Genomic DNA, 27261 nt, shown 5'->3' on the forward strand with positions numbered 1-27261 from the left:
CCACCAGGGCAGGGAACTTCTGGATGCAATGACTGGCAATGACTGGCTTCAAGTCTTCTCTCAGTCCATTCTCAAATTTCCTGCACTGCCATTCTTCACTCATCCTCATTGTATAGAACCTCATGAGTTGCTTAAATCTGTTAGCATACTCAGAGACCGTCATTCCTCCTTGAATCAGTTGGAGGAATTCCACTTCCTTGGCGAACCGGACGCTGTTCGGGAAGTATTCTTCATAGAACTTACTCTTGAATATCTCCCAAGTGATAGGGAGATGTTCATCCTCCAGTAGCATCTTGGTACTACTCCACCAATGACCGGCTTCTCCAGTCAACAGATACTCGGTGAACGCCAAACGGTTTTCATCCCCACACCTCTTGGCGTCATAAATCCTCTCCATGTCACGAAGCCAGTGATCGGCCTCGTCAGCACTGCATCTTCCATCGAACTTTGCCGGACGGTGCTGGAGAAAACTCTCCAGACTCCATTCAGTCTGGTTGCTTGATGGGGAACCGAACGGTCTGCCAGACTGCATTCCGTTCGTCAATAAATCTGCAATCTGCCTCTGGGTTGCTTCTGCTGAGGCTCTGGCTGCTTCAGAGTGCTGCATGGCCAATGCGTTCTGTTGGGCAAGGTTGGCATTCTGCTGCACCAGGTTGGCGTTCTGTTGTTGAAGTGCAGNTAGGATAGACTCCAACATGTTATTCTCGCCGGACGTATCCCTAATCACAGGTTGATGGGGTGGTCTTGGAGCCATTTTCTGCTTTCAACAGAAAGAAAGATCCATTAGTCCACCAGGATCAGAATATTCCGATCGGATAAGTGAGTATACAGCATAAATATGGTATACTCATAACCTACAGGTATTCTAAGGAAGAAACTGCTCTGATACCATTAATGTAACATCCCAATAAATATAACTCAAAGCTATAATTTTATTTCTTGGGAGTCAACATGAATCATAAAGAGAGAACAGTAGAGAGTAGGTATAGAAGTATGAAAGATACTTAAAATTTTAAAACTGAACAATTGAAAAGTAGATTACAATGTTTACAAAAATGACCGAACGGTCAGGAATACGGTGGTTCCTACACGGAACTTCCCCGAAATATAAAACACAGGGAACCACTACACTAAAGACCGGACGATCATACAAGACTCTCGGGTACGGCCTCCACTGCGTCTTCCCGTGTATCCTCCAAAGCTGCCTCCAAAGTAACTTCTAAGTTATCCTCTGCTCACACCCGAAAAGGGTGATCATTGCAATAAAAAGAATGACCGAACGGTCGGTAACGTGGACAAAGATAAAACAAATAAGGGTAAGCTTATGTAAATTTAATTAATGACTTCAACATACATGTAAACAATTAAACAAAACCAAATCAACATGTTATGCTCTCAAGTACTACGCATGCATACTAAGTTCATCAATGTGTATCCGACAACGACGACACTGTCCGGACGTATGAACATGTAGCTCGGTCGTCCCTAGCACCCGGTGTGGTGTAGTAACTGTCTCTCTGATCAGCTGCCACCCGAGGTTAGCCCTCAAACGGTTATCTACTCANATAACNGCGGACCTCCTGCCATTCCCACGCATGAGTGACCTNTCTCTACNTGAGAAAGCGTCCTCACGGAATATCAGGANCAAGGACAACACCTGAGTCATTCCCACATTCATACTTTACCAATCAATACCAACTCATGAGTCATTCCGCCAGTGGAATTCTCTTACTTAGTCAAATTCAATCAGTATTCATCATCACTTCCACACTGTTAGGGTGTTGAAAGGAGTACCAAATACCCAACACCGAATTACAACCAATCATGGCCGAACGGTTTGAATCAAAAGGGGAAGCTGAGTCTCAAGAATTCAAGCAAGTGACCGGACAGTCATAGTATAGGTATAACTGAGTAACAGAAAGTACTAAATGATTGATAAGATAGTCTTAACAAAGAATGAGACTATGACTCAGAGATTTACGATAATGGATAGTCATTCGAACGGTTTGGCAAGAATATCATACAATAGTCATTAACATGGTCAAAGGGTTGGTCTATAACCAAACACTTATCAGACCGGACGGATCAATAAAGAAGAAATTCTTTTGAAAGAGTGAAAGGACATCATTCAATTTAAACCGAACGTTTCAATAAATAGAGTCTCACTAGACCATTCAGTCATTAAGTGACCGGACGGTTTCAAAAGGAATGTCAGGTTGTAAGTTTCAAATATTAAGTGTCATCCTAAGGCTGAACACTTGTAAGACCGAACGCTTGGTTTATGACCAGCATTCTTAAATAGCTATCAAAGGAACCCTTAAAGGAAACCAATTTAGTTTTAGTGACTATACTAGCTATCGTAGTTGACCGAACGGAACAGGGAAGACCGAACGGTCCTAATGACATTCGATCTCAGATTCACCCTTTTCTCTCAGTTTCATACATACTCTTATCAGTACAGAATTCATAGTTCATACTTGTCATACAACTCATACCACAACATACCATNTTCAAATCATAAGAAATCAAGCAACATACTTTAGATATCAAACATGCATTAAATCAGGCATACTTTCAACCATACAGAAAATCATAAATTAAACTTTATAAGCTTCCCTTACCTCTAATTCCAGCTAAGTCTTGAAAAGCAAGTTGACAAGAACTATTCTTCTAAGTTTCCAAGGACAGGTACAAACTTGAAAACTGGACGGTTTAAGTGAAGGAGGAGACCACCAGGAGTCTTCAGGCGTGATCTGAAGGGTGATCGGATCAGTAATTGAGTTAGAATTTTAGAGAGAAGGTAAGGAGTTTTAGAGAGAAGGAGGAGAGTTTGAGATTCTCAGAAAGTTGGGTTTGAGGAAGAAGATGNAGTCTGCATGCAAAAGTGGCGTCAGTTCTTCACTCTTACCTTATATACCGCCTCCAGTCCGAACGGTCGGCCAACTCCAAAGTGACACCTGACTTCCACTTGCTGGGGTTCACTGCTCTGCCGCTGCTGCACGGATCACGAGAGGAGGGAATTAAAAGGTTTGACAGGGTTTGTCTCCCACTCACCAGGGGAGAACCAGACGGCTAACACATGTATTCCACTTAAGTGGGGTATTAAATGGGGTGTGATAATAAGTGTTAATGATTTAACTGATATAAGAATCATTCAAATAATATAATATAGAAGAACATATTTTTATAAAATGTTTTTTTACTTTAATTTTTAATTAAAATAAATAGGTTGATAGGTCACTTTATCTCATCTTATATCTAACTTACCAGTTTGACCAGCTAAGCAGAGATTGCCAAAGTGGATTAGCATATTAAAAACTGTAACCTAGTCAAAATCCACTTTATCACCCTAGTTACTCTTAGTGAGCTTTTATTTTTAAAGTAAATTAGACGTCTGTTTTCTTTTCAAGTGTATAATTAATAATGTATTTGTTTGTTCTTAACATTTGATACACATTTTTTTTATAAAATATATATGATGCAATGTTTTTAGAATAATTAAAAAAATAGTATAGGATTGAAAAAGAAAATCATATATAATTGTTAGAAGTAAATTTTAAATCTAACTCAATCCTATAAAAACTAGTTTATAAAGTGAAGTTTACATTCATTTATATACTATAAATTAATTTTATCTCTTACCGACGTGAGAGTTCAATTATAGTGTTATTTTTAGTATTATATATTAGTGTGAGAAAAGATGTATGAGAAAATGAGAGAGGACTTAAAAGTGTATGATGTTTGCGATGGAATGATACCAAAAAAAGAGTGAAAAGTGACAAGTTTGGGAGGCGTGATTATCCTTTATTTGTTGTAAGCAGGGATGGAAAGTAATTTAGGGGTAGATGGTGAAAGTGATTAGAAAAGAAACCGACGTCGTTTGATCTGATCCCAAACAGAGGAATGGAAAGCTGTAAAGCATATTTATTTTGTATGTATATGATTTGCATTGTTAAGGTGCTTTCAAGCTTTTTGAGTAAGGTTTGACTCCTTTATCATCTTTAGGTCCATTCTATACCGTGCTATGATTGTCCACAACTCCATTCCAATTCACACATCATATCAAATTTGAACATTTGCACGTCTTAAACTCCCTTATCTACTTAGATGCAACTAATTCAATGCAGTGAAACTTTTCGATAAAGTTCTCAAACTACAGCCACCAACTTTGCCCTCCCATCATTTTCCACTTAAACCCTCCATTTTTCATACTTTCACCTAATACTTATACCAGGATACTTTTCTTTTAAATATAATTATACTCTAATTCCTGTGATTTCAATCTATAATTAATCAGCTCGGTTAACATTAATATTCACGTCACTTGTTTAAAATTACTATTATCATTAATAATGTATTAATTAAAGTTTCCTACGTGTCTATCGACAACTGATGAAATATAAAACTTATTAAGTAATGGGAAAAACATATTGTTGATAATTTATAAAATATTAATATTGTTAAGATAATTTTTTTTTAATACGATGAGAGTTTTAAAATATTAAAACTTAAATTATAACTATTATTTAATAAAATCAATCTTTCATAATTGAACTGGTAAGTGTTATCGAGTTAGTGTATATATTGATGATTTAAATAGCATGTACAAGGAAGAATAATCCATTCAAGACGAAAACATATTGGTCATACAAAGAGGAAAAGATACTGACTTACTCGATCGAAAAAAGTTATCTTTCGATAATCATTCTTACAGTTTTGAATCTTAAAAATAATAATATATTTAAATGAATTGATTAATCCAGTTTTACGATTTTTAAGTCTTACTAAAAACTTATATATATATATATATATATATATATATATATATATATATATNATATATATATATATATATATATATATATATATATATTTATATTTATATTTATATTTATTTATTTATTGTCTTAATTAACTCGTTTAAATTTGTGGTGTGGGTTTAAAAATTAGATTACTGGATGCAGATTGTAGTAGCCTGAAGGTCCGACAACCTACCATTTCTATTGATTTTATTTTTTGTTAATTAAACCACTCATAAGTTTTAAATATAACGTAAATATATATTTAGTGTAAATATAAATGTGCATGTATATTTTTATAATCACAAAAATATTATTTTATTAATCTGTCTGAGTCTAAATTCTTTTTTGCAGAAATGTAGAATAAAATAGAAGGAAATTTTGAAATTCACAACGCTCCATAAAACTTCAGATTCAATATAGTAACATTAACTAATTTTTTCAAAGAAATCCAAGTCAGAGTATGTTGAATTCAATTTTGACTATAAAAAATATGATTATACACATTTAGAAATAGAAGATTCATTTATTCGTCTTGATAGGTTAGTGTGGCATATGGTTGACGCTTCAGTTTTACTTTTCTTTGCTTTGAAAGTGTGATCAATAATTTGTATAAACTATCGTTTCTAAATGAGATTTGGTTTGATTAATGTTAATTTATGTAAAAAATCACAGTGAATAAATGAAACGAAAAAAATAATTTTATTTGAGGAATTTAAAAATATATAAATAAAATACTAAAATGAAGAAAAACAACCTGCATCCCAACGCAATTAACCTCTCTCTATAATTGAATAAATTTAAAAGTAGTTAACTGATAGAAAAAGGTTGAAAGTTAACGTAAAAAAGAATTAAAATTAGTTAATTCTTTTATAAAATGCAAATGATAATAAAAATTCATTTAGTGGGGAAAAAGTAAAATAAAGTTTCTAACTTATAAAATATTAAGTTTATACTGTGAGGATAATTGTTATTTTTATAATAAAAAATAAAAAATTTAATCCATGTAATCCATCCAGTATCACAAGATTGGGAAGGGAAGACATTCCAACTGTTTCCAAGTCAATCGATTGTGAGATGAAATTTCATTTCTTTTAGTGGTGGTATAATTTTAACTTCAACGCTTGGATTTTATATTTACCGAGAATGAGAATAATTATGACTGGTCCGTTATAGATAAGAATGATCATAAAAGAAGTTTTGTATGTATATTAAAAAGATATAAAAAAAAAAACAAGGAGAATTAAATAAGAAAAACGTGGAAATAAGAATTAATGTGATAGAGTTAAAAAATAAACGGTAGTATTAAGAAAGGTAATGTAAAGAATGTTAGATGAAAAGTGGATTGTAATTAAGAGAGTATAGAAAAACAAGAGGAAGCGTTGAAGGAAAGTGACATACGTGGATGGTGATTTAAAAAATGTAATTAGTGGGATTCGGTTTGGATTTATAGATGAAACATTGTGAGGGAATTTGTTTGTTTGGCTTGTTGGTATGTTATTGGTTGAGAGTTTAGCTAGAATAATAATGTTAGTGCGAGGTGAGTAAGTGAAGATTAAAATGAAATAATAAAAGTTATACATAAAATAATGAAGTGATAGTATCCCTGTTGTGAATGTTGTCCTTGGCGTGTACGTTGGGTGGTGGAAGCTGACGATTCACGAAATGGGACCCAAACTTGGAACATCGTCTCTCAATCATCTCTTTTCTTTCTTTTTTAAATTCTCCGGATTTGCAACAGTTATTATTTATCCTTTAGGCACTAGGTTTTGGAAAATAATGGGTAGATGATGATTAAAATAGCAAGTATCGGTTTGAAAATGGTGGAAACTGTAGGTATACATGATCCACAAATGAGAAGGGAAACATTAGTTTAAAGGTGTGCGTAACGAATGGGAAACCTAATACAAAATATGTGGCAGGCAAATCATATACATATTCTTCTATTTTTTCTTCTAACCATTTTCTTCTCAACGACCTTTCACCATCACGCTCATTACTTTTTGCACTATTATCATTCCATCTAATTCCATTCTATTTTCCTATTTTAATTTACAACTAATTATTACTAAACCATAACACCTTCTACACTCAATATCTCATCACCATCCATGCGTCTGCAACAAGTATTCATTAATTAATTCAATAATGGATTCTTTTAATGTTTAACTTCCACATTGCTCGCTTATTTTACGTTATTTTTAGATTTACAACATATATCCAAATGCACCATAAGTTGATATGGCTAGATATTTATTGAAATAGACAGCTAACCTTAAGTGTAGTCCATATTAAAAAATAAAAATAATAATTCTACAATCTGATGTAATACCACTCTCCTGTGTCGAATATATACTTTTACAAATAAAATAAAAATAAAAAGAGAATGATGCGTTACATATTATAATGTATCGAGTATTTAGTGCTTCATGATTCTTGTATCAAAATAATTCATGTAATGCAAAACACGTCTCTCGTGATCTAATAAAAAATTATTTAGTTCATTAATACTAAAAACTAAAACAATATAAATCTGCTCCTAGATTCGCAACGAATACGAGTGATGTTTATGTGTTACTTATCTCATTCATCGACAAATCTCAAGCTCGGTTCACATTTTATTTTAAAAACTCTAAAGTCCAATATGATGTAATGTTTCGATCACATTCATATTTTATATAAACAACATATAAACTTCTCAATTCAAGTATTTTGCTATAAATATCATTAAAATGTTTATATTTGATCCAATGTCTCTTTATAAGAATTTAACATACTTAATATATATAATTTTATATGGGACACGGAATAAACAATTACAAAGTCACGTTTTTGTTTTCTATCATTGACTTTTAATTTGGGTACATTCTTGAAGTAAGCATATAACGAGCATTCTAGAATTGCACTAAATCAATTTCTTTTTAGTTTACTTAATATAAATACTTTTATAAAGGTTCCCAAATTAATATATTTATAATAGCATTACGATTTAAAAATACAGTTAATATCAAGAGTTAGAAAGAAAATTCAAGTTCAATTTAAAAATTATTATACTTTTACAATTTATCAGAGTTTTGTTAAATATGTCAGTTCGATTTAATCCACTTTAACGAATTAAAAAGTTAAAAATGGGTTAATTCAATTTTTTTTAGTTGAATATTTGGATCCGACCTAGTCTATTCGTCCATCAAGTCTAACGAAATTTTTTTTTTTATCAAACCAGTTGGTGGTTTCCGGTAAGATTATAATGATACGTGTAATATATATATATATATATATATATATATATATATATATATATATATATATATATATTATGCTAATAAAATAGGAAATCATGTATAATATTGCAGTAATTATTTGAAGAATTGAGGTGATGATAGAGAGAAAATACAAATAAATAATTTAAAAAAAAAACACACACACAAATTTTGTAAATATTTCGAAGATAAAAATCTTAAAAAATAATAGAAATTAGATGCAAACTTTGTAATTTTTCAAATAGAAAAAGTAATACACATTTGTTTTTTAAATACAATTGAAATAATTAGAAGGAAAAGAAAAATTGTAAATATTTTACCGAATAAAATAAAATATTTTAAATTTAAAAATTGTTTTTAACCCAATAGGACCTTTATGTGTATTCCTTTTTAAAGGATAATCTATTGAAAGAAATTCTGGCACACGAATTTATTTTCGAGTGTCTGTACGAGGCGATTTAAAGACGAAAATAAAAGTATATTTACTAGATGATGATAATAATAATAATAATATATTAACAAAAAAGTAATTTTATATTATAATTTATTATAACACGTCTTTTATTTTTATCATGTCACTTAAAAAAAAACTATAAATTTTTATTTCAAATTCACTTATTTTTACCTTCAAAATTTATAAAAAAAAATACAAATTTTATATTCAAATTTACTCAAATCTATTAATCTCTCTCCCTTAATTTCATAAAAAGAAAAAAACGCACCCTTGGTCTTTTAAAAGTTAAAGACAGCGATGAATCTGTAAAGATGATTAAATTGTTTTAAGAAATATTAAATAACGATATTGGAGTATTGATGTGAGGAGGACCCTTTCTTTTATTATTTTTGTTTGTTTGTAAGTCAGCAGCTTTTTGAAAAAATGAAACCGTTTCCACCTTCTTTCTACCCACTTCATATTTTATTTCAGAAATGCCATATGTTCACGCTCCATCAGATCCTTTGAACCACTTTTCTTGTAAAACCAATCCAAACCATTGATTGGTTAGTACGTAATAATTTGAGAGAACTACAGTGAGTCTCCTCTTCTTTTATTCTATAATCCAACGGCTTAAACAGAATTATGATCAGAGTACGGTAGAGTCGAGCACATATGATTTGTCTCAAACTCATCAGGTGCTATACACAGTAACCTTACCGTATATCGGGGGCCGATCTTAATCCGTATGATGTCAGATGGTCCTATGTTGCATTACATTAATATTTTCCGAAAATAACAGTATATTATGCATAAATAATATGGTATCGTACCCACCCTTGGCATCCCATTTAATTTGTTCAGTTAAAAAAATAATAAAAAAAATAGTTAGATAAACATCTAATCCCAAGAGATTAAGTATGGAAAATGATGGAATCCCCTTTTTGATATTATTAATATTATTCTTGGACGTTAAATTCTTAATTGTGAAAGAGCTAATGAGAAGGTTCCGAAGTCGGAATCTGCATGTCCGGTTGGAATTAGAAATCCGATATTGGAGTTAAAATAGGAGGCATTTTTCTTTTTGTTGATTTGTAAAGATTATAAATAAAGTTTAGCAGATTCCAATGAGCAATATGGTGAATATCGTGAATGATGCAAGCATAATATGTAGGTTATTTTAAGTGATAGCGAAGTTGTGGAAGAGAAGGGGAAAATTGTGGGTGTATCCCTCGATCTTATCGGCAACCGATAGACGCACTTAAAAGAATTAAAAACACTGTTGATCTTGCAGCTTTTTCAGCTACTTTATTTGTAACATTAGAATAATATGAATATGCAGAAGGGAATTGAAATTGGTTTGATTATTATTTTCCTTTATTTGCGTGTTTGTTTGTTTCGAAACATGGAAGGGGATCATATTCGTCTCCTCTGCACAAATTGAAATTGACATGACCAGTTCATCCAGAGTGCGCATTCCTTGCCATCATAAATAAATCATAATCCTATCCTCTACAACCCAAAAATAATATAAAATAAATAAAAGAGGGAAACTCAGAAAACGTGACCCCACACACCCCACGTGGGTCCCACTGCTCCTTCCTACTCACCAAAAAATGACGACACTAATCAAAAACCTTTCTCGGCTCTCTATAAATACTTTCCATCCCACCATCCACCTCCCAACCCAATCTTTCTTCTCTTTTCCTTTCCCGCAATAATTCTTCTTCTTCTTCTTCTCACTCTACTCTACTCTGTTTTCTAGAAACATGGCTGCATACAGAGAACCCATGAACGTTGGTGACAGAGCCCCGGTTTCTCCGCAGCAACCGCACTCGCCGTGGCATTCTCCGGTTCCCTACCTATTTGGGGGGCTAGCGGCGATGCTGGGTCTCATAGCCTTCGCTCTGTTGATCCTTGCATGCTCCTACTGGAAGCTCTCCGGGTACCTTGAAGGGAACGGGGAAACAGAACGGGACCTGGAAGCTGGCGAGGGAAAAGCGGAACAAGACCAGAAACCTCAGAGACCGTACGAGGAGAAGATCCTGGTGATCATGGCCGGCCAAGAGAAACCGACATTCTTGGCCACTCCGAGCGTCTCTTCTTCTTCAAGCTGCGGCACTAGCAGGTCCTCTTCCTTCGGCGACAACACAAGCACCTGCACCTGCGAAGAGACGCGAAAATCGCTGGAAGTGGCACAGTCCGTCAAAGAGGGAAGTACAGAGAGCGGGACCACCGAAACCTCGACGGATCAGAACCCTTGATCGATCCAAACGTGTGCTCATGTTGGGGGGTTTTTGTTTGGTATCCGAGATTGCTTTCGTGCTAAAAGCAAAGCTCTTGACACCTCTGAATTTTGGGTGCCTCTCTGGGTAGTTAGGTTGCATGTTCAACAATTGGCAGTGAATGGCAACATAGGGATTCCGGTTCTCTTCTCCTTTTCTTTTTCTCCTCTGTACATTATTTCGGGAATGTAAATTCTTTGAGGTGGAACTAGAATGGATTCTCTTGTTGTTTCAGAAATTCTGTTTTTGGATTTCGTTTTCTCCCATTGAGATTATTATATCGGTGAATTGTGATCGCTTGTTAGCCCCTGGAACAAAACAGAAGGGGACAAAACCAACAAAAAGATAAAACGAGGCAGAGAGAATTTGAGAGAGTTTAACAGATGTCTTGTTTTTGTTATTTGATTGATTGTAAGACGTGAAGAGGTGGGAAATGTCTTCTTCCTGTATTGTGAAGAAGGAAAGTGTGACGTGTCTGATGCGGCGAGAAGAAGTTGTGAAATGCAGTGGCGGCACTGTTCCTCGAGGAACTAACTTTAACTTCAGTTTCATTCATTTATTACTCTTCATTTTGGGTTATTCTTTTCGCGACATGCATTACTCAGAAGTTAAAGATTAAAACGGTTCCTGGAAATGCTCAAACCGCAGCTGTTTTGAACTCTTGCACTATTATTCTATGGTCTATAGAATGATGGTTTTGTTGTTAAAACATTTTTCATAACTTACCCCTTGCTGCATCTGGACCGGTTTTATTACTTTCTAGAATTCTTCAGTTTTATAATTTTTATACTATTTTCTTATTAATTTTATAGACTTTTTTTGTTGTCGTGAGGTGTGGAATAACCTTTTTATTGGGTCCTTTAATTGATTGATATTCTTTCCCGGCATTGAATTGAAGCAGTGGGGTAAGGGTGACGGTAGTGTGGGTTTAATGCATGTCGATGCTGTGTCTGCAAAAATCACGATAAACACTAAACACAATAGTTGGTATTGGTACTTGCAAAGGTATATCAAGCGATATTATAGTACACCAGTTTTTTTTTTTTTTTTTCCTCTTATTACTTTTTCAAATTGAGTTGTACGGTACTGTTTTCCTTTATTGTTTTGAGAAATTAGACAATGATACATATAAATTTTTTATATGTATCTCACTATTTTTTCTAACTTTTTTATTTTTTATTTCTAATATACATTAAATATAAATATAAATGTGTATCACCTATCATTAATTTTGTTCCCTTCCTTTCTTTACCTAAAAATGTATACATTTTAGCCTTTTTCTATCTATAGATAAATAATAGATTAAAAAAATTATGTGTACTATTTTATCGATTATGTATATTATTTTATTAAAATGAACCAATCACAAAATTTACATATATTATTTTATTAAAACGAACCAATCACAAAATTTATATATATATATAGAGATGTGCATTTGATTATGATGGCCTAAACCGGTGGTTATATAATTTGAATGGGGCACGAAACATTTAATCATGTATATGGGGACTTTATACACCGACAGAAGAAATGAATTTAATGGCACTATTAAAGAGACAATTGTACAGGAATATCACACCAAATAACGAACAATTATATAATTCACTCACTTTCAAACAATCTTACTACATATTTACTCCTTTTACCTCATACAATCATTTTTCAATAAAAGAAATTACTCTGCGGTAATGTTAATGGTGTTTGTGTATTTAAAAGTGATATTAGTTGTTATATTCATATAGGGAAACCACAAATGCCTGGCCTCAAAAAAGTTAATGGTAAAGTGTGGAGAGAAAATATAAAATAGAGACATAATCCTTTAATTCTTGTAATTTTTCTACCAAAACAAAAAGAAAAATAGAGGAATCTTTGTACAATAATGCGGAATAGGTGAGATTGAGTTCACTGTGTCCTTAAGCAATTATAATAGTTGCCAACTGTACGTGGGAAATTTTCTGGCCTTGCTTTCGTTAAAGTAACACCATGCATAAAGATAATGTTTTATTTATTTGGGTTAATTATATTATTAGATAGCCTCGAAAAGAAAATAGATAAAAAGATGATGACAACGGTTCCATTGTTGTTTGACTTGAGCTCATAAAACTTTTTTTACATGGAAAATGCGTCCTCCAATTGCATAGTGTAGCGCACCATACCTTTTATAGGGTAGACCTTGATGTACTCCTTCACCAATAATCTTCAAGCTCCGCTTAATGCTTAATTATTTCTAATACTTATACGCCTAAGCCTAACTATTGAAAGCGTAACAAAATTAAACCCCCTTTAAACTTCTCCCATTCTTTACACTGCCGCAATAACTCTACGAAATCGAAATTTAAACCAATACCAATATGAAGCAAAAAAGATACCCAAAACTTGCTTCCGTGTAGTATTAAAATAGGTTCCACAATAAGAAAACGAACAAGCACACATAAAACAAAATGCTTTATATAGTCGACAAATGAATGCTGGTGCCATATTCTGGTAACTGTTTTGCTCTAAAAATAGGATTTAGGGAAAGTGATGGTGCCTCTTAAAAAAAAATAATAAAAAAAAAACCAATCTTGAAATTAACAATTATACCCGACTCCAAGAAATTCACTGTCACATTTTCCCCCCTTTACAACTTACGAAATTAAGAAAATTCACCTTCAATTCAAAACCATGAGGTTAAATAGTGCCCTTTTTACAGGATATGATCAAATTATTTCATGGGCTCCACTTTTACCTTCAAATTAATACGTCCCACACTACATCATTGGATTAATTTTGGCTGCCTCTGTTTGCCTTATGTATAAAGAATATATATATATATATTTATAATGATTTCAGTCGTTGAACTTCAGTTGAGAGATAGAGAGTCAGCTTTTTAGTTTGAAGTGGTGTTCCAAAAACTAGTTAATTATCTTTTATCTGTATATATAAAGTTGCCATTTTAAGAATTGGGATGAAAGAAGCAAAACTTTACAAGAGGAAGTAACTAGTATCTATATTTAGTGATAACAACAAGGGGAAGTTAAGGTGATTAATATGGTCCTATGCGGCTAGCTGGTGTTAGCTTGTATGGGCATGAAATCACATAACGCTCGTTGATGTTTTTGTTGTTGTTAAGGCTTCATTGATGACACTGATGCCACGAAATTGTCTGTTAACAAATCTTTGCTTTGTTACAGATATGCCCATATATATGGTATGAATGAAAAGAAAACAAAAGAAAGAAAACGAAAATCCAACCATACCTTATTGCTATGTATAGAGCGTGAAGGTCATGGAGGGTAAAATTTAGTAAGACAGCTATCTTGATATGATTATCATATGCAGAAGCAACCCTTTTCAGCTTTCCTTATCTATAATGATGTCGTCATGTAACTATTTATTTCATTCACTCGTGATTCCATTATCCATATTTATTCATAGTCGTAGATGTAATTGAGCGTGATGATTAAGATCATTCACCAATGTTGGTGAATATATGATTGGTCAATCTATATTTATGATGGTGGCACCAAGTTCTTCCCACAATAGCAAAATGTGACTAGAGAAACTATATTTGCATACGCCTGAACAGCACAAAGCAAAATGGCATAATAGTAAACTGCAATAGGGTGAGCAGCCACCCACCTATTTGTTGCTATTAATCATGGCGTGTCTCATCCTCATGGGGTACCCAACGTCAAATTAATTAATTAATTAATTAATTAATCTCTCTTATTCGATTTTATTAATCTTTGACGATGATGGTGAATAATTGAAGTGATTACATCAAGGTTCAAATATATTATAATGAAAGAAATCACTTGGTTATGATGTGTGGAGATTTCTGTGGGTGACGGTTCTGTTGTAAAGAGAAAGTTGTGGATTGAAGGTACCAATAATTCCGCTTCGCCAATTCATTCGCTACTTACGTCAAATCAAAACATTCCCAACTATAAACTATCATTGTGATCACAGATAATCAATCCAACATAATCTATAACAGTTATACCCTCATTTTTATTTCTTACTTATATAACTTATAGTATTTATGTACAGATATGATAACATTAAGATGTTATGCTAATTTATTGATGAAATACTTTTTTTACTTTATGAAATATCATTAAAAAAATTGTAGTTGAGTTCTTTTTACATTATTTCTAATTAATTATTTAAATATATTTAACTTCAAATTTTGCATGAATTTTTTATATTATTTCCAAATTCATCAATTAATTATTTCATAATTAATTAGTCATATTTCAATTTAATTAAAATCCATTCTTTGTTAAAATAAAATTAAAGATACTGTTTGTGATTCATTTTATTATTTATTTATTCTTAATCATATCAGTTAAATCTATTACAATTTTTTATTTATTTATTATTCTCTCAATACAAATAATCTCATATTTGTACTTTTCTTTTTTTTTTCCCGTCCAGTCCAAACGGTCACATGCTTAAAAAAATATTCTATTATAATTATTGCTGTTATTTACTTTGGCGTAAATTTCATCTTTAATTTTTTTTTTTAATTTATTAGTTCATAATTTTAATCTAAATCGCATTTCAATCATATATTTTTTTTTCTTGACTTTTTATGTTTTTTAAGTTGTCAAATTTTATGTTTTTGTTTTATTAATTTTCTATTCACTTTTATCTACCTCACTCTTTATTAATACCTGTGATCCATCTTTCACTTTCTTTTTCAAAAAGCTATTTAGGCTGAAATATTACTTTGTTAGTTATACTTATTGTGTTTATTCAAAGTTTTTTTGTTGTGTTTAATAAAATCTTAACTTTCTCAATTTGATTTTTTTAATTTTATAAAAATTGTTCCCATGTAAAAGAAGCACCATATCACATGGTAGTTTAGTTTCATGTATCACTAACAGTGTCACATGTCAATTCAGTATTAGTGTCATGTGTCAATATCTTATATTTATTTAGTTTAAATTTTTGTTACTTTTGCTTAATTTAGTCTTAATTCTGTTTCAAAATGAAACAATTTTATCCTTTTTTAAACCAAATTTAATTTTTATATAAATTTTATATTGAAATTTTTATTAAAATTCATATTTTTATTAAATATTTTTTTGATTATTTTTAAACAACTCTAATTATATTATTATAACATAATTATTATATTTATGTTTGATTTTACTGCATGTCCAAAATAGGTTTAGAGTTAGTTTATAAATAATGAAGAAATTTCCTTCTAATTTTAAATTAACTCTAACCATATTTTCTTAACAAAGTCTAAACCTATTTTGTTAACCCTAATAATTATATTATAATAATATAGTTAGAGTCTTTTTAAAAATAATCAAAGAAATATTTAATAAAAAGGATAATGATATTTAGACAATATTTTTTTGACAACATTTGAACATTGATTACGTGTTAATCTGTGATTGGTCCTAAATTACTATAATAATGTTTATGATTATTATTATTGATTGTGGGGTAATTTAGGACCAATCACAGATTGACACATAATCAATGTTCAAATGTTGTCAAAAAAATATTGTCTAAATATCATTATCCTAATAAAAATGTATGTTTTAATAAAAATTCATTATAACATTTATATAAAAATTGAATTTGATTTTAAATGGGAGAAAAAAAAATTGCTCAATTTTGAAAAAACACAAAAACTGAATTAAATATATAACACAATATTGACTTGATACTTGAAACTAACACAAGACACTAATACTACACATAACACGATATTGATTTGATAGTGAACAATTTTTTAGTTAAAAAACATTAAGAAAAAAAAAGATATGAATTGATGTGTGACCTACGTTGTTTACCATATATTGTTTACTTGCAATTAGCATTGCAATGAAAAAAAAAAAAAAAAACCACTTTGAAATAAGGTTGAAAATGTAGAGTTGTGGCTAAGTTTACTCATAAATTGTATTTGAAACCAAATTTCAATTTTAGAAAATCGATACTACATAAGCAAAACATTTATACCTAGGACATGTGTTAAAAATGGTTGGCTGAAATTCGAAATGTCAGTTTAGTTTTAAGCTATAAACCAGTGTTCTTGATCCACTATATCTTTGTTCTTGACAAAGTATTTCAGCCCATTCTGATGGCTGAACCCAAATGTGCCAATTTTTAAAAAAGTTTGTATTTTCCACTTTTACTTCACGTACCCCATGATTACTACTTGCACTTTTATCGTATCAGTAAAAAAATAAAATATTTTCATGCTGCACGTATATTTTCTGAAACATAGTGGAAAATTGATTTAAAAAAAAAAACAAAAAAAAAACTCATTATTTGAAGGTATCTCATGTTCTTGAATGTTTCCTGTGAAAATCTTGTTTCACAATGCATGTCATATGTATGGAAATTTTATTCCAAAAACATTATTCTAGAGAACTCATTCCAAAAAATGTTTCATATGTTTAAGAAAATTTGTTCCAAAACGAAATTATGGAAAGTTTGTGATGGAAGATTTCTTAAACAGGTGATCTGAAAAGGATGAAATGGTCATTTTAAAATATTTGGGACGCAGGAAGCGAAAGCCTTTATTTATTTTTTGTTCTGTCTTTAGAATGGTCCAGGTAAGACAAAATGGGTTTTGATATTTGGTCATAAATAAAAAAGTAAGCATTAGAAATCAGTTAAGAAAAATAGTTGAGATTAAATTAATCCAATTAAATGCAAAATGATACAAATGCAAGCATATGAATTTGATTGTCATTTAGTAATTCAGATGCATCAGAGAAGTTGACTAATATTCAAGATCACTCACAACTTACAATTCCTCCAATTGGCATCCTAATACGACTCTGCTTTTTCTCCACGACTTTAACAAACTTCAAACCAAATATCAGAGTTTATACCTTCGTATGTGTAGATATTTCAATTCAACATCATCCATTACGTGTTGCCAAAATTGGGTTGTAAAATCTTGGTGGCAGGACTGTAGCTTCTATTTATGAGGTTATACTAAGGTAACAAAAATTGGATGCATGAATAACTTTGAATTCAGCAGTTGTAGAGAATAACACAGTTGAGTCTGACCAATTGGAGGACAGCGGCTAAAGAAGGAATCTAAAGGGCATATTATCTCATGTTACAATTAGTCAAATACATATATATTTATTTATCTATGATTTTAAGCTGTGCCCTTCCAACCCCTTTGTTATAATTGTTTAACCAAACTTAAAGTCAAATCTTGGGTTAGCCGGCCAAAGTCGTTCGGCCGGCAGTAAATGCAAATGCACGTGCGATTTGAGTGGACCGAAACCACTGTTCTATACTTTAAAAGACAAAAAGTTCATTGGACACAAGTTCCTTAACTTGTTCACCATTTCTTTCCATCACATTGTTTCGATTATGGGATCCTCATTCAGTTGCTGTGGCTCAGAGAAGGTCGAAGAAGTGTATGTAACAACATTTACTGTTTTCTGATTTTCATTGTTAATAATTTCAATTAATTATTAGCTGTCCTAGTGGCTATTGGTATGACCATCAATCTTACTGATTAGCCTTGTAATTTTTCATAGGCCAACATCATTTGGCGTGGTTAACAATTCATGGAGAATATTCACGTACAAGGAGCTGCATGCGGCTACCAACGGATTCAGTGATGATAACAAGCTTGGAGAAGGTGGTTTTGGAAGCGTGTACTGGGGAAGAACCAGTGATGGTCTTCAGGTAAAAATATAAATATCAGCCATAGTGCAAAATTCAGTTTGAATTAATGTCTAATGATATGATGGCAGATAGCGGTAAAGAAACTGAAAGCAATGAACTCGAAGGCAGAGATGGAATTTGCTGTAGAAGTTGAAGTTCTCGGGAGGGTTAGGCACAAAAACTTGCTGGGTCTCAGGGGCTATTGTGTTGGGGATGATCAACGCCTCATAGTTTACGATTACATGCCAAATCTCAGCCTCTTATCTCATCTCCATGGCCAGTTTGCTGTTGAAGTGCAACTCAACTGGCAAAGGAGAATGAACATTGCAATAGGCTCTGCAGAAGGGCTTCTGTAAGTTTCAGGCACACCCATTCAACAATAACATATTTTGGAGATATTTAACCTGAAAATGTTTGAAATTGTAAAATTTGATGTTGATGGTAGGTACTTGCACAGTGAGGTGACACCACACATCATACACAGGGATGTCAAAGCAAGTAACGTGCTTCTGAATTCAGAGTTTGAGCCTCTAGTTGCGGATTTTGGGTTTGCAAAACTAATCCCAGAAGGAGTTAGCCATATGACTACACGTGTGAAGGGTACATTGGGATACTTGGCACCTGAATATGCCATGTGGGGGAAGGTTTCGGAAAGTTGTGATGTGTATAGCTTTGGAATTCTGCTGTTGGAACTTGTGAGTGGAAGAAAGCCCATAGAGAAGCTCCCTGGTGGGCTTAAGAGAACAATAACTGAGTGGGCCGAGCCTCTAATAAGCAAAGGAAAGTACAGGGAACTGGTTGATCCAAAACTGAGGGGAAACTTTGATGAAAACGAAGTTAAACAAGCAATCAATGTGGCTGCTCTTTGCGTGCAGAATGAGCCTGAAAAACGACCCAACATGAAGCGAGTGGTTAACCTTCTTAAAGGGCAAGAATCTGAAGAGAAGAAAGTGAGTGTGACGAGGATAGACAGTATCAAGTACACTGAAGAATTATTGGCACTTGATGATGAGCCCAGTGATGAAGAACTTGATGATGCAACTGCTAGTTATGGTGTTTTCAGTGCCATTGAAGTCCAAAACATGAAGGATCCATATAACCGTCCTCAATTCAAGAAAATCGGTTAAGCCCTTATATATATATATATATATATATATATATATATATATCTGTAATCAACTTGTTTTTCTTTTAAGCCTTTTTTATCTATCGCTAATTTCATCAACTTCTAAGTATCCAAATTTTACTAATGACCAATATAATCATTTCATCCTATTCTTTTAAGACAGATCTTCTTTTTATAAAACTTTTCCATCAATCCTATCATACACCGGAGAAGTGATTCATTGCCAGAGTCTTTTGAATTTTTACTACTACTTTACAATTAATTTAATTAATTTATAATTAATAATCTAGATTATATGTCAATTAAACAACTTCTAAATTCTAATTCCTAGATATTTTATTGTCGATCGAGTTGTTAAATACTTGTGAACCAAAGTTAATATCAAATTTTTAAATATCTTAAAATATTTAATATTTTTTTAAACAATTCATACTTTGACTAAAATAGTTAAGATACTAAATAATTATTTGATCAATCCATTCTTATTCTTTCAATTATAATATAGTTGTAAAATAATAAATATTTATTATGAGCACCATCAACTAAATATTAATTAATGTTAAGATCGAAATATCTCACTTAACATATACATATAAAAAAGTGTTAAGATATTTACAATTTTAAACATAAAATATTAGTTATAAATTAACTTTTCACTCAAAAACATTGAATTTACAAAAATATATATAATGACATATTAGTTATAAGTTAAATTTTCACTCAAATTCTTATATTCACATATGATCTCAGGAATTGAATAAACTTAAATCAATCATGACTCAATTATTCTCGAAGAACAATAATTAAATAATGCACAGTTGCAAATATTAGTATTTTCAGTATCATAATCTACTTACTCACTCAGAGAGTTAGTTCATATAATCTCTCTCATTTTTTTTAATTGTTTTTATCCATTTTACCCACCAAAACACTTTATCTTATTTCCATTATCACTCATCCTTCCAACCAAAGGTTTTGTGAAAAAATAAGTCCTCTTTCCTCTTTTTCAATAACTAGATATTATCATGTAATTACAATTAGTTTAAAAAGTATTTAAAGACATTAAAGTGAATTACATGAGAGGAATCTAAATGTCTTCAACCTTATTTTATAATTGATATACTATAATCAAATCAAGTAATCATAAAATATCATAAATTGTAAGACACGTTGCAAAATAAAAAAGATATATGTTCATATAGTTTGCAAAATTAAAAAGAAATTTTTTATGATATTGAATAATGATTTATTTTGTTATTCATAGGTGAAATGTAGAAGGACAAGAAGAGGAAAAAAAATAACAAGTGTTACTAGAGGTTTATAGCTGATAGATAGGGAATAGTGACAAACTGATGGAGAGAGTGGAACAGTTGATGTGTAAGAAAGCATCTCATGACCGCTTGGTCCCAACAATCGTTGAGCAGAGTTAAGACACAATTAATGTCACAACGACAACTGTTAAGCGATTAAGGTTTACATTAATGATCATTAAGAGGTAAATTAATTGGTTAGATTCTTATAAACTCTATAAATAAGGGTTTAATGTTGAGGTAAACTCACTTTTACTCATTATATACTAAAGGCCTACAGAGAAAAATTCTGACTTGAGAGAGATCACTTCCCTATACCAATCAGTCATTCAAAACAAAGAACAAGGAAGACCTTCGACAAAGACAAAAACTCTTCATATAATTATCTTCGTCCTATTTTAAAAAAAATAACAAGTAATCAACTTTGAAATTGTATTAATATCAATTTAATAGAAGAAACCATATTAAATTCTTTTAAATAAAATGTGAACTAAATTGGAAAAAAAGTTAAAAAATTACATTCTTATAAAATATAGAAACCAACCAAAATACTAATTAACCTAAAAGAAACTGTCTTTAGTAGGTCGGGATAAGGTAAACTTTATTGAATTTTATTTATGACAAAAAAAACAACGACTAAACTGTGGGAAACAACAAACGATCTTAAAATGTTTTAAATTTAGTTCAAACTTGTGTTAGAGTTTGTTCTTTGTTTAAACTAACAACTTATTCTTTCAATTAAGTTATTTTTTGTAGTACTTTGGAACCATAAACTCCACCAGAATTGTAACCAATGTCCTGATAATGTTAAATCAGAGTAACAATGATAACTGTTGAATTGTAGATGGATTTCTGAAATGAAGATATATTAACGAACTTGAACCGTATATTCTTTTGCTTTAAATTAAGGCATTCTTCATATGTTTCCAATTTTGTTTTGTTTTTTCCGAAAAAGTGAACCACATAGAGTTTAAGAGTAAGGTGAAACTATTGTTAAAGTTTCGACGTGTGGGGTTTGAAAGATGGGTTATCCATGTCTCGACGGTTCCATAATCCCAATCCCTTGCCTTCACAGCTCCAACGTTAGGTATGCCAATCCGTTGTCTAGTCTTACGCACCATTTTTGGATGCTAGCACAATTGCAAAATTTCTGTCATTTTAGCTTAGAATTTAAAGTTTTCTCAATTCAACAAAAGACGAACTTCGTTACAACTTTCATTTTGAGTCTCTGATCCAAACGTTTATTAGCACATTCATCAAATAACTAAGCAACAAATAATGCAATTTTATATGCCACATTTACTTTAAGGTTGTGTATATCGTGTGAAAGTATTAATTGATTCGTGTATAAAATAATGTGACTTCTACCATGTAAAGTACAGTTTTCTTTTTTGTTTTGGTAGCAACCCAAATGAGAGCCAGAATAGCACCACATGTTCCAGTTTTTTATGTTTTTTATACCTCTGAGTTGTAAAATCGGCATTATTATTTAACGAATCTTGAAGTGAAAGTCGCACATGCTTATTCAGAAGGGGGAAATTCTAGTTCAGAAAAAAAAGAAGAAGCAATAATTGGATGTGCAATGACCTTATCTTCCTTGGAAGGGAGAAAATTATAAAGGAATCCACTCTTTCATAGCAGACTGGAAGGGCCATCTGTTCTGAAAATTTCCATGTTACGAGAACCAACGATTATATTTTATTGCTACAATTCTACATAACAAGGTACTATAAAGCTCTCTGTAATGTTGTGCATGAAAAAAATAATGAAGGCTATGTGGCAACCTGAGTTTGATAGCGAAGTAGGGGAAACAGTTATAGGGAAATGTTGCCACTTCATTACTCAGAAAAGAGATGACAGTTGGTGTCCTCTCGAAGTTTCATTGATGTTGAAGTGATGAGTGAAGTTGTTTTTTAAGAGAGTGGGAAATAGGCACATAGTCTTTCACACCAAATGGAAGTAAAAAAGAAAGAAATATAAAATAAAAGAAGAAAAGGTACTTTGCTTACTAAAATTGAAGGGGAGCTTCATTTTTGGCTTCAATAGCAAGATAAATCAAATATGTGCCCACCACCTTTGCTTATACCCCAAAGCACCCAACTACTACAACACTTAATTGTCACCAGAGAGAGAAATACAGTTTAATCAGTTTTCCTATTGCCACTCTTAAAGGCTTTTCATGCTTCTCCAACAAGAATTCGACATGAGGTTGGCCGTTGGCCTCACACCCCTAACTGAATTTAATCATGCTCTTCCTTACACTACTTATTCTTAAGCTCACAATGCATTCATCTCTGTGTGACAAATAATTTCATTTCTCTGCAAACATTCACAACACTCACTGAACCTGTTATCCTATTTTCATTTCAAAATGGTACTTCCCTCCCCTGCCAAAATACTCATTGGCCTCTCCTTAGACCCAGAGGACAGCAAGGAGCTTCTCTCATGGGCAGTAAGAGTTCTGGCCAATCCAAATGATACCATTGTGGCTGTGCATGTTCTTGGTTAGTCACTATTTTTCTACCCAAATCACTTCACCTTTTATCAGTTATTACTTATTCTTGCATTATCAAGTTATCACGTCTTCAATGCTGTTTTCATGAAATTCACTACACTTAAGATTCTAACATGAATGATGGACGATTTGTTGATACATTCATTCATATTGTGAATGTTTAGTGCTGTAATAGCCAGCAAACCTTTTAAATTTCAGTTACTGCGGATAAGAAGAAGCGAGTCTCCGTCAGAAAAAGGCAATCGCAACTTAGACAAGCAAAAGCATATGTTATATCTGTGCTTGGAGAATTTGCACAGACCTGTTGGTCTAAGCAGGTAATTCACCAGGATCAAATATCCTATTTTAAATGTCACTCTATCTTTAAAATCGATCAATTTTTTAATGATCTTAAACAGCCATTAGAGTACAACATGTTCGTTAAGTCTAGAATCAAATGAATTATCATGAAAACATCATTATCAGGTTAATTTGGAGGCAAGGGTGGCACTCAACTCCACAGTTGGTGAAGGTTTAGTGGAGGAAACCAAGTCCATCAACGCTGACTTTCTTCTTATTCGTGGCTCAAGAAACCAAACTAATAAGTATGAACTGAATGATATAGTAGCAGTTGTCAATTTTCTTTATGAAAATCATGCAAGACAAACCAAATTCATGTTTTTTTTTTGTTATTTCTTAGAAATGGGAGTTCTAAAGGAATTGCCAGGTATTGCTTTGAGCATGCACATGAAGGGTGCACAATGGTATCTGTCGGAAGACGTGGTAAGGCAGATCAAAGTGTCAAACCAAATTCAACTCATTGTCAAGGTAATTCAGTTCTCAGATATAATTTAACAAAATACAAATTACAATGGATGACAAGTCTCTTAAATATGGTAACTTGTATCTTTTCACTAGTAGATAACAGACAACCAAATTCAAGACGGTTTAAGAAGGAAAAGCAATGTGATAAGGGTGTCTCCCCTGTTCTGGAGGATTATATATCAGGAATCAAGGCTCAGAACCGTTCACCAAGAACAGTACTAAATGGTCTAGAGGGACAATCAAACAGCACAGAAGATGATACCTTTAGCACTAGGGTCTCAAGCACCACTTATACCCCATCCTTGGATTCTAAGATTAAGAGCCGATCCAAGATTAAACCACAGTTCTCATTTAGGTTCATAGTCTCATTCCTTGCTTCACCATTTAGAAGGAAAAACTTTAACTTTTATAGAAGTGAAAAGCGTCAGCCTTTGTTGAAGTGCTTCAGCTATGAACAAATATCCAATGCTACCAACGACTTCCACCAAGGTATGTTATTGTGGACTATTGATTTCTTTCAAAATCATTTTTGGACAATCTTATATGCTACTGGGAGCCTAGTTAAATAAATAAACAATAGAGAAAAATGATGGTAGGATAGATAAAATAAATAATAGGTGTTGATGGGAATTTTTTTTTCCTTTTTCCTTAATGAAAACAACAGATAATTTGGTTGGACGAGGTGGGTATTCGGAAGTATACAAAGGTGATCTTTCAGATGGACGAACCATTGCTGTGAAGAGGTTGGCCAAGGACAACAAGGATCCTAACAAGGAAAAGGAGTTCCTTATGGAATTGGGTGTTATTGGACATGTCTGTCATCCTAATACTGCAACTTTAGTGGGCTGCTGCATTGAAAATGGGCTATATCTGATTTTCAATTACTCTCAAAATGGAAATTTGGCTACTTCATTGCATGGTAAAAAAGAACCTCGTATTCCAGAGTTCCGTTTTATTTTTTAAGCAAGAATTGCTTGTTATGTCATTTGAGATTAAATGCATTGGAATCATTATCAGGCAAAGGAGGAGATTCACTTGACTGGCCAATCAGGTACAAAATTGCCATTGGTGTTGCAAGGGGTCTCCATTATCTTCATAAATGTTGCAAACACCGGATAATTCACCGTGACATTAAAGCCTCTAATGTTCTTCTTGGTCCTGACTATGAACCACAGGTAGAATAGAAATATAATCAAATACAAACATTTTGGAACCGGATAAACAACATTGTTTTCTCGTGGTTCGAATCAATCAACTTACATTTTAAAATTTTCATTCTCTATTTAGATTGCTGATTTTGGGCTTGCAAAGTGGCTTCCTAACAAGTGGACTCACCATGCTGTAATCCCCGTAGAGGGCACATTTGGATACTTAGCGCCAGAGTACTTTATGCATGGAATCGTGGATGAGAAAACAGATGTTTTTGCATTTGGAATTCTACTTTTGGAGATTGTAACTGGACGGAGACCTGTTGATTCATCAAAACAGAACCTTCTCTTATGGGTAATCATACCTTTTAAAGAGATTAATGTAGAATTGTATGTTCCATGATAAAGTTACAAGAGAAAGTATGCATCTATAAATTGGTTAAGCAAGACATTGACAAAAAGTTTTATAACAACATATAGGCAAAGCCTCTGATGGAATCAGGGAACATTGTTGATCTTGCTGATCCAAGAATGGAAGGTAAATATGATGGAGAGCAACTGTACAGGGTAGTGCTGGCGGCTTCATACTGTGTGAGACAAACTGCCACGTGGCGTCCCCCAATGAGCGAGGTGAATGAACAATAAGGGCCATGTTTGAATTTGTCTAGGTCTCAACATGATCACACTTATTTTATGTTTTTCCTTGTTTTTTGTTTTACACAGGTGTTGGAGCTGCTAACCAGTGGAAAAGACAGTGAGGTTGGAAAAAGCTGGAGGATCCCAAAGTTCACCTCTGATGAATTGGATGATTACTCTATGGTTTTCGGATATGATGTACCCTCAGACCTATCTTTGGAGGATTATTTGTGAGAATGAAATGTACGCTTCAGTTTCAATTTTCTTTCCATCATACATTATATTTTAGGTTTTTGGTTTTTTATTTGTGTAATTTATCATACGATTATTTTCTTTAGTTTGTTTGTGTACCCCTTAGTCCAGTTTGAATTGGTTGAGAAAATATTTTTTTTGGGGGATTGAACAGTGGAGGGAGAGCGTAAGAATATTATTATTATTTCCGTGAAGATTTTAGGGAAATACTGATAATACCAGAGACATTTTCGTCTGTGTCCAGTTTTGGTATATAAAAGTATAGTTTGTCTTTGTTTTGTTTTGATGTAAGGTAGTCAGAGAAAAACATTCAGAGAAAGTTCGAATAGAAAGGCAAATGAAAACAAATCACACAATTTTCCAAATATATCTAGCATAAATATGCTGCTGTCATCCTTTTTATTTATGATAAAAAATAGGTGAATGTGCTGTTTTTGTAACACTTTTCACAAAAATATATAATTTTTCAGAACAAGAAAAGATTTGTTATCAAATACGAGTTGTCTTGGAAGATATAATTTATACTATTTAGTTAAAAGTTTAAATCTCAAGCGTACTGCTATTTAATTAAATATTAAAAGTGCTTTTTTAAGATAATCTCCTCTTTTGTGCGTAAATTAGAATGAATATTTTTTATGACTTATTTTTTATGAATTTGTTTTATTTTTTTCCCTAGAAAAAAAATTTTACACGGTTTTTGTTGGAATTTAAGAGTATTAGAGACAATTTTTAGATTCTTGAAGAGTTACAATTATTCATGAAAAGTTACATAAAGAGTTACAATTATTAATGAAGAGTTATCATTAATGAAAAGTTACAAGCATTCATGAAGCGTTACCATTCATGAAGAATTACAATTATTTCATGAAGAGTTGTTATTCATGAAAACTTACAATATTTCATGAAGAAAGGTAACTAATCAGAATCTGGTATCTCTTGGATTGATGCCTGATCAACATCTATATAAAGGGATCTTGTGCTCTACTGGAATTAATTCAGTCATTCTCTTAACACACAAATCAATTCTTGAGAATCATATTCTTGTTTAAACG

At 32.2% G+C, this 27261-nt stretch overlaps 3 protein-coding genes across 4 annotated transcripts; all 3 read left to right on the top strand.

Annotated features, from left to right (window-relative positions):
• Positions 1–10167: 10167 nt before the first annotated feature.
• Positions 10168–11024, top strand: LOC106766955 (protein GLUTAMINE DUMPER 2). The gene has a single exon (XM_014651756.2). The coding sequence runs from the start codon at positions 10262–10264 to the stop codon at positions 10754–10756; it is 495 nt and encodes a 164-aa protein (XP_014507242.1). The 5' UTR covers positions 10168–10261; the 3' UTR covers positions 10757–11024.
• Positions 11025–18077: 7053 nt separating this feature from the next.
• Positions 18078–19545, top strand: LOC106766490 (PTI1-like tyrosine-protein kinase At3g15890). The gene is made up of 4 exons (XM_014651214.2): positions 18078–18165; positions 18289–18439; positions 18508–18770; positions 18864–19545. The coding sequence occupies exons 1-4, from the start codon at positions 18119–18121 to the stop codon at positions 19543–19545; spliced, it is 1143 nt and encodes a 380-aa protein (XP_014506700.1). The 5' UTR covers positions 18078–18118.
• Positions 19546–22829: 3284 nt separating this feature from the next.
• On the top strand, positions 22830–26463 carry LOC106767602 (probable receptor-like serine/threonine-protein kinase At5g57670). 2 transcript variants are annotated; one of them, XM_022782968.1, is made up of 10 exons: positions 22830–23358; positions 23568–23686; positions 23835–23953; positions 24049–24176; positions 24267–24662; positions 24838–25092; positions 25191–25348; positions 25461–25676; positions 25802–25951; positions 26045–26463. In XM_022782968.1, exons 1-10 carry the CDS (start codon positions 23226–23228, stop codon positions 26189–26191), a joined length of 1821 nt encoding a protein of 606 aa, XP_022638689.1. In that variant the 5' UTR covers positions 22830–23225; the 3' UTR covers positions 26192–26463. The 2 variants fall into 2 exon arrangements, with proteins under 2 accessions (XP_022638689.1, XP_014508011.1); XM_014652525.2 differs by having other exon boundaries at positions 22831–23358; positions 24270–24662.
• Positions 26464–27261: the final 798 nt, after the last annotated feature.

This window comes from Vigna radiata, chromosome 7 (genome assembly GCF_000741045.1).
Source record: "Vigna radiata var. radiata cultivar VC1973A chromosome 7, Vradiata_ver6, whole genome shotgun sequence".
Classification (NCBI taxonomy): domain Eukaryota; kingdom Viridiplantae; phylum Streptophyta; class Magnoliopsida; order Fabales; family Fabaceae; genus Vigna; species Vigna radiata.

Excerpts from the sequence above, each read along its gene's own strand:
- LOC106766955 (XM_014651756.2), top strand. The coding sequence starts at position 10,262 with ATGGCTGCATACAGAGAACCCATGAACGTTGGTGACAGAGCCCCGGTT.
- LOC106766490 (XM_014651214.2), top strand. The coding sequence starts at position 18,119 with ATGGGATCCTCATTCAGTTGCTGTGGCTCAGAGAAGGTCGAAGAAGT. Across the intron at positions 18,440-18,507 it reads GAACCAGTGATGGTCTTCAG|ATAGCGGTAAAGAAACTGAA; the intron begins GTAAAAATATAA and ends ATATGATGGCAG. Across the intron at positions 18,771-18,863 it reads GGCTCTGCAGAAGGGCTTCT|GTACTTGCACAGTGAGGTGA; the intron begins GTAAGTTTCAGG and ends TGTTGATGGTAG.
- LOC106767602 (XM_022782968.1), top strand. The coding sequence starts at position 23,226 with ATGGTACTTCCCTCCCCTGCCAAAATACTCATTGGCCTCTCCTTAGAC. Across the intron at positions 24,177-24,266 it reads AAATTCAACTCATTGTCAAG|TAGATAACAGACAACCAAAT; the intron begins GTAATTCAGTTC and ends TCTTTTCACTAG. Across the intron at positions 24,663-24,837 it reads TACCAACGACTTCCACCAAG|ATAATTTGGTTGGACGAGGT; the intron begins GTATGTTATTGT and ends TGAAAACAACAG.